Source organism: Diabrotica undecimpunctata, chromosome 10 (assembly GCF_040954645.1).
Source record: "Diabrotica undecimpunctata isolate CICGRU chromosome 10, icDiaUnde3, whole genome shotgun sequence".
NCBI lineage: Eukaryota > Metazoa > Arthropoda > Insecta > Coleoptera > Chrysomelidae > Diabrotica > Diabrotica undecimpunctata.
In genome coordinates, this window is record NC_092812.1 from 18,205,349 (window position 1) to 18,216,962 (window position 11,614).

General features: G+C 33.5%; 2 protein-coding genes across 2 annotated transcripts in view; both read right to left on the minus strand.

The window, feature by feature from the left end:
* The window catches only part of trh (PAS domain-containing protein trachealess), a 178,322-nt gene extending 172,726 nt beyond the window's left edge, over positions 1 to 5,596 (minus strand). The window contains exon 1 of the mRNA XM_072545912.1: positions 5,330 to 5,596. Coding sequence (XP_072402013.1) covers positions 5,330 to 5,499 — 170 coding nt within the window. The 5' untranslated portion in view covers positions 5,500 to 5,596. The remainder of the gene's footprint in view (positions 1 to 5,329) is intronic.
* Positions 5,597 to 10,389: 4,793 nt separating this feature from the next.
* Positions 10,390 to 11,124, minus strand: LOC140451637 (uncharacterized). The gene has a single exon (XM_072545482.1). It carries the CDS (start codon positions 11,122 to 11,124, stop codon positions 10,390 to 10,392), a length of 735 nt encoding a protein of 244 aa, XP_072401583.1.
* Positions 11,125 to 11,614: the final 490 nt, after the last annotated feature.

Here is an 11,614-nt window from a genome sequence, read left to right on the forward strand (position 1 = left end):
ACTCGTACCCGTTGGTACTTTTTCTATAATAAAATTTTTTCTTGGCGCTCTAATAACGACTATTATTTGCTAAATGTTTTTGTTTATGTTGTTGGGGAATATAATCGTTTATTGAGTCATTCTTTGTTCATTTGTTTGGTCCATATTTTCATCTCAGGCTATTGTACAACCTAGATGTTTGGTAGCTACACTGAAGTATGCGCACAAGCAGAAAGAGTTGTGATTGTCATTTATTTTTATCTTCAGTTTAAAATCTATCCATTATTTTTGCTAAAAAAAATTGCAATATTACAAATTTGAAAACACCTGTATGGGGAAAGATCAATAAAATATGTGAGCTTAATTAAACTCACCACAAATAATGATTTTTATGATTTCGTGATTTCATAAAGAAAATTTCACATGTTATCTAAATATACTATTTTGTGTCTGTTGACCAGATTCGAGCAGAGCTTTTTTTTAAATTTTACCATGATTAATTATTTTATGTCGTATAATTATTTGTCATTAACAATGTTGCCAAGCCCCTCGCAAAATGTTTATGGACCATGGAGACAAATCGATAAAAACAAGACAGAAGTATAGGAAACCCCATATCAGTAATGGAATATTAAATGTGACCTTGGACCTACGATGCGTGGAAAGTGTGTCCCCTAACCGAATTTCTATGCCAAGGACAAACGTTTAGGGATGCAGAGCAAGCCAAGCCAGCCCTCTGGAATTAAACGCGAGAGAAAAGTATCGTTATTCCAATTAGCTTGACAGACATAAAGTCGAACAGAAACTGGGATAGAAATTGGATTGCAAATGACTCACCGTGTATAAACATTAAAAGCTCCTTGTCGAAATTGACTATTAAAAGGGGAATATAATTTAACCGTTACAGCTTTGCGCTGTCTTAAAATTCACACTTTCTGATTAAGATGCCGGGATGAATATTAAAAAAAATCTTTCTTAATGTTTATATATATATATATATATATATATATATATATATAATAAATATATGTATAATATATAATATTATATATATTAAAACTCGTAGAAGTAGAAATCGTAAACTTTTGCAAATTTCTCAAATGACAGAAAACGATATTTTTAAATCGTTTTTGTTTATAGCCATCAGAGTAGATGGCACTTTTGCAGCTATCCACTTAAAGTGGGAAATGACCAAGAGATATTGACTGACCGTTCTGAGACGTTATAAGACTATTGATACCGATTCATACACAGAAGTTTTGACGAATTGTGCTCTTGCGGCACATAATTTGGCGTTTTAATTCATCCAAGCGATAGCGAAATCGTAAACTTTTGCATTAAACACCAGAATGCTATGGCCATTTCAAGGTTATTTCCAATTATCAGGCATGTCCAAGTATATACTAACTCAAATCCAAAGATCAACAAAACGTCTCTTAATATTTCTTCACCTAAGTGACAGCTTAAAAAGGTGCCATATCTCTGATGATCACTACATATATCTAAGCTACAGAGACCTTTCCTGGAAGATATATTTTGTACATTTCGTTTAGCGCAAAGGACAGAAAACCGTAATAAATAAATTGTTTTCGTTTATGGCCATCAGAGTAGATGGCACATTTGTACGCCGGGACTTGGTGGTAAAATGTGTATAGTGGTCTTGTTGGTATTTGGATTGGGAGAACAGAGTGCAGTGGAGGGTGAAAACGGCGATTTCATAATGGGAAGAAGCCAAAGAAGAAGAAAAAAAACACTGTTTTTTTTCTTTAGATTGTATTTTTTTTTAAATCGTTAAGTGCATAAGATAGGGTTATGTATGAAATAGCACATCAGGCAAATGGCCTTCACGACTTTGCTGGCACATGTTCTTCTTTGTTGAAATTTTTTATGACTTCTCCTCAGTCCTAACCCCCGGGAGGGAGTTTAGTGGTCATCGTAATGTTATGTATGGTCCGTCTCCAAAGGTCCCTGCCTCTGGTTATTTCTTTTAACTTTTATAGGTCTTTTGTATATTCCCGTAATTTGGTCGATCCGTCTTCTTGGAGATATTTCTTGTGATCTTCAGCCTTCTACCTTTCCTTGGATAATAAGTCTTTTCATGTTTTCTGTGTCTGCTCTCATAACATGTCCAAAATATTTTAATTTTTCAAAATTGTTATAAAGACGCTAACCATTTTGCATAAATGTACGGGTGGTTGAAGACTTGTTGGCATAGACCTTTGACTTCAAATAATAAATCCAATGGTATAAAATCACACGATCTCGAAGGCCAATTCTGATTACCGAAACGATAGTATACGACCAGGAAATGTCCCATCCAGTAATTGAATTCTTTCAAGAGATGTATCGCATGTGACACCGTCTTGTTGAAACTACATGTCATTCACATCAATATCATATAATTTAGCTAGGAAGAGCTCTGTTATCGTATTGTTATCTTCATTTTCAAAGAACTATGGTCCAATGATGCCTTCAGCCCAATATCCGCACCAAACATTGACACGTTGTGAATGCATTTTTTCGACAGTCATGTGTGGGTTTTCAGAACTCCAATTTTGATGATTAACAGAGCCATCAAAGTGAAAATGTATTTTATCGATTACAATGATTTTGCTCGAAAAATCAGCATCACGTATTGATGTTCAATAATCCATTAAACGAACTCTTTTCGCTTTTGACGACGTTACGCCGGAAACCCGGAAAACCAGAGAAAGCTCATTATCGCAAACGGAAATTTTAAGTGTAACATATATATATATATATATATATATATATATATATATATATATATATATATATATATATATATATATATATATATATATATATATTACGCCCGTCTCAAACTTGGAAGATAAAAAGATTAAAGATTAATATATATCTAAAATACAAATAGGGATAGAATGACAGGTACCAAATAGTTTTAAGTAAGAAATATATCAGCAAAAATAGCTCAACTTACATAAAAATTCGTTGATAATACCCTGAAACAAATTGGTGATATTTGAAATAATATTTAAGACTGTCAAATCATGAGCATGCGAGAGCGAGACCATAATGTAGATGATTTGATTACTTTAAACATAATTCTTGACCAAAATAAAACCAAATAATAGTTACCAGTAACATAATAGATTAAGAAGCAAGTAGAGGAGCCTTTTGTTTATCGGTGTTTATGGCTGCTCACCTTTTAGAGACGCACTGGATGAAGCAGTGAAGGGACACGTATGAAATAACCACACATAGTCAATTTAAAAGACCGCAGGTATATTTTATATTTTTTTTGTGTTTTAGCAGTGTTGTGATAACAATATACAAATCAAACTAAACTCTAACGTTTACCGAAGCAAAAACTACGAACTTAAACAAATAGAAGAAATCCTTTTTAAATCTAGCTGTTCCAAAGAAAACTTTTATCGCGGAGAAAATTTTAGACAATAAAAAGCACATACATCAAACTATAAAAATAGTTAAAAGTAAATACAAATAAAAATTGTGCGATAAAAACAGGAGATATGGTTGGTAATCTAAAAATTCAAAATATTGGTGGCGCTTCTCTTCAAAATACAAATTTTTGCTGGTAAAATATATAATCTTTAATCTTTCCTTGGATCTCTGAAAGGGAGGGAAACTTAAAAGGTATCGTCAAACAGCAAAATGTACCAAGAAAGCTTATATTGTAAAAACGAGACACAACAAGTTAAGATAAAATACGGAAAAGAAAAAATGTTTAATTGTTTTAATTAAAGCTTGAAAAGGATCTGGTATTAAACGAACGACACAAAATCTAGTGTGGCATAGGTACCTATCTGATATCGACAATATTAGAAAGAAAAAAGAGCAAAGTAAACTTGTTTGATCATTTTGATTATATAACTTTTATATTTGAATATATATTTAAGTATATAATTATAGCATAGGAATGTTTTTAGGATAATAAAAATTGACAAAGTTAACAGCTATAAAAATTGCTTTGAAAAATGGATACAAAAATGCATGGGATCAATCAAATTATGTTATTAATATTATAAAAATTTTGGAAAACATTTAGTTACTATGAATTGAGACTGATGAAATTATTTATTAATGTATAGAAATTTAGTAGTAGAGAAGAATATAATCTGCATTGAAACTATTTCTGTAAATGTAAACTAAAATAATACTAATATAAACCAAAAGAAAATAAAGTGAATTTAACAAAAAAAAACGGTTCATTATAATTCGTATAATTAAAGTGGCTGAATTTTTATTTCTCTGTTCTCTAATTTTGATTTATTAGTATTAAACACTTGGCGGGTATTGTTTATTTAGAGAAATAGTAGATGGACACTCTCAGTAATTTAGAGTTTCTACAAAAAAATTAGTAGAAGATTCATAACTACTTAAATGTTTGTATTTTAAAAATTACACAATCCCGTTACGCCCGTTACGTGTTTGAAAATGTGTTGTAATTTAAGAAAAAATAAATTTTCAGATTATACACTTTCATTATAATCTGATTTATATCACATAAGTACAAAAAAAACTTTCAGAACATCGAATAGTGCTTTAAATAAACTCTCGCACTTACTTACGTATCAAAAACTCCTGACGGATATTTATATTAAAAAAAGTATTTAACACGAATTTAATTACATTTCAAGATAACTTGTTTTTCTTAATATTCACAGAGAAATTACCTTAAGGATGTTATTAATATAGACCAGAATTCAAATAAACTGTTCTTAAAGAAAGCTGTCAAAAGCTTAAGCACTTAAAAAATACTAACAACAATTTAAGGACTTAAAACTATGTCATAAACTGTCCAATTTGTTTATAGTATATTGAAGGCAGTTAATGAAATAATGTGATAGGACTTACGTGATTTTTGCCTTCTTGACAAAATAAGATATATCTTTTATTTTAAAATTATATTTTAATACCAAGCTCTGATCTAGACGTCGAAACGTTAATAATACATAATTTGTATCACAATTTGTGGTTTTCTCCTAAATATATTAAAAAAACTATATTTATAATACGACTGAAGCAGCTAATAAACACTTTTTTTATCGAAAACAATTATTAATTAGTTTATATATATCCACTGTAACCAAATGTTAAATATAAATGATTATTTACATTTTTCCGTTAAAAGAAAATTTACTTTGTTTAATTAGATCTAATGATTAAACATGATTAACGGGTGAATATGAAAAGTTCATAAATAGTTCGGTTATTTAGTGAATTAGGTGTAAAGGTAAGCGAGTATAAAAACATTTAATTTGGTGACATAATTCGCGTGATAAATAAAAGTAATAGCAAAAAAAGCAATAAAAATATATAAAGCAGAGATAATAAGTTGACATGCCCTGGTTCGAGGAGAGGAGTCTGTTTGTAGGAAACACACAGATCCGCTGGTACGAACCAGGAGTGTGTGAAGGCTGGATTAAGGTTGACTCCTAATCCTAAGGAAGGCTGATGTCTCTGGAAGCTGGAAGACACTGCATAGTCCATAGCGACAGCCTGGTACGGCAGCATGTCTTTGCGTCCGCAATCACTATACTTATTATAATCACTAACACTAAAAACGTGTACGATCGAAATCGCAAAAATCGCGACACTCACTCACGTGCTGCTTCTCACTGTTCTACTGCCTCTTCAGACACTAGTGACTAATGAGTAGTGAGTAAGGAGACAAGAGATTCGTGTGGGCGTATGCGGGCGTGCGAACTGCGACGTGGTTGGCGGGCTTTTACGCAACTCACCTTCGCCGAGGCATGCCATTCGCTCGGGAGCCCGCCCCAAGAAGCCGCGACGGTGGGCATCAACAAGTAGCCAATACACCGAGGATGTTAACTTTTATGTAAAGTTGGTTGTCCAGGAACCTTAGCGATCTATGATTTTAATGTATACAGGACGTCGACTTTGGGAAGTTGAGGATCCGACGATTGATGACGGGAGTGTTGTTCGATCAAGGAAGTGAGTCTCACAATGCTTCTTGAATATTTATTAAATATTCTTCGACATTTCTGTCTCCTCTAATTACGAAATCGATATACACTTCGTGTAATATTACAGTCGATATTGTTATCGTTCTTTACCTTTACCACGTTTCAGACACTTGTAACAGGCTTAATTTATTAAAAAAATATTTTTTGAATCAAAACTTTTCTTACAAGTGTCATATTCGTTTAAAATATTACTAATTCACACTTATTATTATTGTAATAGGCAGTTTTTGATGGCTTGGAAGAGGTTATCATATAGCTCTTTATTTTTTTCCACCTAACTGTGTCTGCATTATAATGTGCAGTAACATTTTTTTAAATTCCCCTACTTGTTTTAATAACAAAATAAGATTAATTTATATTTAACTGGGAATAAGCCACAATTAAAGGTTAAAATACGTTTATTGACGTTTCAATTTCCACTTCGGAAATCGTTCTCAAAATACAAACATTAGTAAATTAAACAAATTTTGTTTTTTGTATATATATTTTTAAATACGTCAATAAACGTATTTTAACCTTTAATTGTGGCTTATTCCCAGTTAAATATAAATTAATTTAAAATGCCACAAGAAAATAGCTTCAGAACAATATTAACAAAATAAGAGTTCAGGCAAACCGACCTAATAACGACCCACTTAAGGAATATTTAACTTTAGACGTAAAAAATTAAGGAAAAAAAAAATAATAGTGAAAATGGATTTAAAGTATATTTGATAGCTTGATGTTTTTTAATCAAAATAATTAATAAAAAAAATGTGTTTTTTATTTGACAAAAAAAATGTTTTCACTAAAATGCAAAAAATTTTAATTCCGGTCTATATTGAAAAATTACACAGGCCTACATTTTTATTTTCATGAAAAAGTATTTTAAGTTGAATAGGTGTCCTATAGAAAAATGGGATGTGCTGATCTAGAATCTGTACTTAGTTTTTTCCAGCTCGTCAGGTTTTCAAGAAAAGTGTGTTTGAAATTTTTCATAGAAACTGCCAAAAATACTGAGCAAATATTTATTGAAACCTTATTTAATATAAAATTAAACTGCAAAATTGAGTTGTTCTTAAAAAAAAAAGAATTCAGTATAACCTACGTTAGACAATATTTGTTTTTTTTTTTAATAAAACCGTTCTTGTTTTCCATGAAAATGCATTTTGTGGTCTTATTTTTATGGATTTTTGTGATCGAGTCCCTCTTCAAGGTCCAGCAGTAATCAGCCATCATTCCATCTCCTTTACATCTTGATGGAACCTGTCTTCCAGCTCCTCTCTGACATCTCCAAGATTTTCGGAAAAATAGTCAACGTGGCAATTCAAAAAACGAAGTTTGACGCTCACATTGCATCCTCATCATCATCATCATGGCTTATTCACTCCTGGCGGAGTGTTTGCCGCCCTTTTGGGCTCTCTGATTTATTTATTGCGGAGAATCAGTCCGCTGTTGTTTTTTTTTTATTATTATAGCAGCGTGTGTGACTTGGCCCTGTCTACAATTTTCCTCCATTCTTTCCGGTCCTTACAGCGCTCCTTCCAATTGTAGATTCTCAGCTTCTTTATGTCTCCTAAGACTTGATCTCTCCATCTTGTTTTGGGTCTCCCCTTTGGTCTCTTTGTTGTTGGTCTCCATCCAGTTATTCGCTTTAGGGTAGAGTCTGGGTTAGCTCTTTCTGTGTGTCCCAGCCACCTGAGCCTTTGCGTCTTCACGAACTTGATTATGTCTTCACCCTCGATGACTTCTTTAATTTCTTCATTGGTTAATCTTCTAAATTCGCCTACACTTATTCTCACCGGTCCCATTATTCGTCGAATTATCTTTCTCTCTAGGATTTCCAACCTCATTTCATCTTTTTGTGTTAGGCACATCGTCTCTGCACCATAGGTGATCACTGGCCTGATTGCAGTCTTGTAAATTTTTAATTTGGTTTTCTTACTAATGTACTTTTCTTTCAGGAATTTTTGGTAATTCCAGTAGGTTTTATTACCCAGTAGGATGCGTTCATTTATTTCATCCGTTCTATCATTTCTGTCATTCACCATCACTCCCAGGTATTTGAAACGGTGTACTCTTTCAAATGTATATGCACCAAGCTTAATTTCTTTCTCTATGTTCGTATTCTCTCTTGAACACTTGAGGTATTTCGTTTTGCTTTGGTTTATTACTAGCCCTCTCTTCTTTGCTTCTTTATCTAGTATTAATATTATGTTCTGCATGGTTTTTAAATCTCTAGTAACCAGTGCAATATCGTCTGCATACGCTATCAGTTGGGCTGAAGATTCGATAATCGTTCCCGTAATTTTGGCTGCTCTTACTGCCCCCTCTATGGCAATGTTAAATAATGTTGTTGACAGGGAGTCTCCCTGTCTGACACCTACCTCCATTTGTACTTCATCTGACGGGCCTTCCCTTGTTAAGATTCGTGCCTTGGATTCCTTCATCGTCATTTTCGTGAGACTTAGTTTTTCTTGGATGCCTAATTGATTCATATCCTTAATTAGCTCCTCCCTTATTACACTGTCAAAAGCTTGCTTGTAGTCAATAAACAGTATATGTAGATCTATTCCGTGCTCGTAACTTTTTTCGACGATTTGCGTTACAATGTGTATTGCATCTATTGTTGACTTACCTTCCCTGAATCCATGTTGATATTCACCTATTTTTGTTCTAGTTTCTTTTTCTATTCTTTGTCTGATCAAATTAGTTAATATTTTGTACATTGTATTTAATAACGTGATTCCCCTGTAGTTAGTGCATTTCGTCTTGTCGCCTTTTTTAGGGATTGGTGTTATCAGACCACAATTCCAGTCGTTCGGCATGCGTTCTTCTTCCCATATTCGTTCTATTAGGTTGTGGATTCTGTGGGCTAGTTACTCTTCCCCTTTCTTGAAGAACTCATTTATAATGTCGTCTGGTCCTGCTGCTTTCCTTGTCTTTAATCTGTTTATGGTCGCCAATACTTCGCTGTATGAGGGAGGCTCTGATTCTTCTCCATTCCTATTTTCTGTTTGTTCTTCATTTTCTGCATTTTCAGCCTCGTCTTTCTTTTTAAACAGTTCTCTATAGTGTGTTTCCCATTCCATTTTTCCAATATTTGCCGGTATCTCTTTTTTTCTCTGTGATTTTATGTATTTGTATAGTCTTGCATTGTCATTACTATTGGCTTCGAGTTCCTGCAGTAATTCTTCGATCCATTTCTTCTTTTTTGTTTTGCAGCATTTGTCTGACTCTTTCTTCTTCTCTTTATAGTGTAGGAGATCTTCTTGTTTCCCTGTGGCCACCCACCTGTGTCTTGCTTTGTCCTTGTCTTTACTAGCTTGCTCGCATTCTTCATCGTACCAATCCTTTCTTTTATTGTCTTCCATTAGTCCTATCGTCTCCTCTGCTGTTGTTAAGATACTATCTTTTATGTCTTCCCATGTTTTATCTATGTTTGATGGTTTTAGGACTAGTAGTTTTTCTTCTAATTTAGTGCAGAATTTTCTGTTTGCATTATCTGTATTTAGTTTCGACCGATTCCACCTCTTTCTTTTCTTTCTGTCGTTTTTATCTTTAAGTATCTTCAATTTCATGTCGCCTATCACCAAAATGTGATCCGAATCAGCATTGGCTCCCCTATATGACCTTACATTCTGTACAATTGTTCTCCATTTTTTTGAGATTAGGATGTGGTCTATTTGGTTTCCATCTGTTGTTCCAGGTATTAGCCACGTTACTTTGAGCTCTTTTTTGTGCTTGAATTGAGTGCTAATAATAAAAGTATTGGTTGCTGCTGCTAGATTACATATTCTCCTGCCATTGTTATTCGTATTTTGATGGATCGTTTCTTTTCCTGCGATTTCTCTGTTCGTGTCTTCTTTTCCTATCTTTGCGTTGAAGTCTCCTAGCAGGATTAGTATGTCGTTCTTTGGTATTTCTTCGTACAATTCTTCAAGTTTCTCATAGAATTCATTCTTTTCTTCTTCAGGAGCATTCTCAGTAGGGGCATATATGTTGGCAAATGTTAAATTTGCTTGTTTATTTTTCATTCTAATATATGATATTCTTCCATCAACCGCTTTAAAGTTAATAATCTTGTCTCTTACGCTCTTACTAACTAGAAAGGCAGTTCCATTGCGCCCCTGTTTGCTTTCTCCTACGTAGTACATTGTGTAATTTCTTCTAGCAATCATCCCTTCTCCTGCCCACCTTATTTCTTGTAGTGCTAGTATTCCCATCTTGTATTTTATCATTTCTTTTGCCAACTCTTCCATTTTGCCTGGTCTTAGAAGTGTTTTGATATTCCACGTTCCTATTCTTATTTTTCTATTTTTATTTTTTGCTTTATTTTGTTTTATTTTGTTTTTGCGTCTTTTCTTACAAAACGGTTTCATGTCCGTATTCATTGCCAACTCCGTTATACTGTCGCCGTCTTTTGTTATATTTTTTGTCAGTTTTTTGACGCCATTTTCATCAATTTTCCTCTTGGATCTATATTATCAGATATGGGAGATCTGTCGTTTATTGTCCTAGCGTTACCCTTCTTCTCTTCAGGTTTCTTCCAATAATTTACATCTATGCCTTCTAGTTGCTCCAGTGAGAACGGTTCACCATTTATCCATAATTTGTTGTATTTTAATGCGGCTGTGTGTCCTTCCTGGCGTACCATTTTCATGAGCTGAAGAAGATGCTTCCTTTCTTGTAGTATTTTCTTCGGGAAGTCCTCATTGATATATATTTTAGTTCCTCTTAGGTTTTTAGCAGCCTTCAGAATTTCCATTCTCGTAGCTTCCTTTTTCATTTCTAATATGATGGGTCTGGGTACATTTTGGGGATCACCTTGTCTGCCTATTCTTCTCATCTCTACCAGTTCTTCATCTAGGTTGGTTTGTAAGCCGATTTTTTTCATTATCCCCTTTATCTTATTTATCGTCTCTTGTTCGCTTTCTGTTTGGTTTTCTTCGACCCCCTGTATTACTATGTTTTTTCTTCTAGCTTGTCTTTCCAGTATTTCGATTCTAACTTCTTGTTCTGTGATTTTAGTTCTCATTGCTTTGTTATCTGCCTTTAACTGTTCGTTTTCTTTATTTAATTTATCCAGGTCTACTTGCATTTTATCTATTTTGCTTTCGATTCTTACATTTCTTTCGTCGATTTTCTCTAATTTTTCTAGTATTTGCTCCATTGTACCGCGGTAAGGGTGTCTGCCCAATCGACTTGCCGGAGCTTCAACCCTTCTCAGCACTTTAGAGTTATACTCAGATTTGGATTTTCGTAATAATGATTCGGCTTTAATGCAGAAATTTTTCAATAGCCGGCAACGTCGCTTTTATTTCAGACAGCACTTCAGCTCTTATCGGGATGTTTTTGTCTATTGTTTATTAATTGTATAAAGAGGTTATTGTGCTTTTTGCAATGCTTACTCACTGATATCTGCTGAATTTTGACGAAATATTTTTATCGGAAGAACAGCCGTCGGTCTGAATTCACTGTAGTCTATTTGTATTAGTTTATTTTTCACTTTGTTACACTAAATTTTCGACCATGTTAGCTACAATTTCTTTATAGTTTGGAGACTTCTTGTTTCCAAAGAAACCGTCTATGAGTTCTACGAAAGAACTTTATGCTTCAGATTCATCGGGGGTCATTGTATTCTGGAACAATCTGTCCGATTG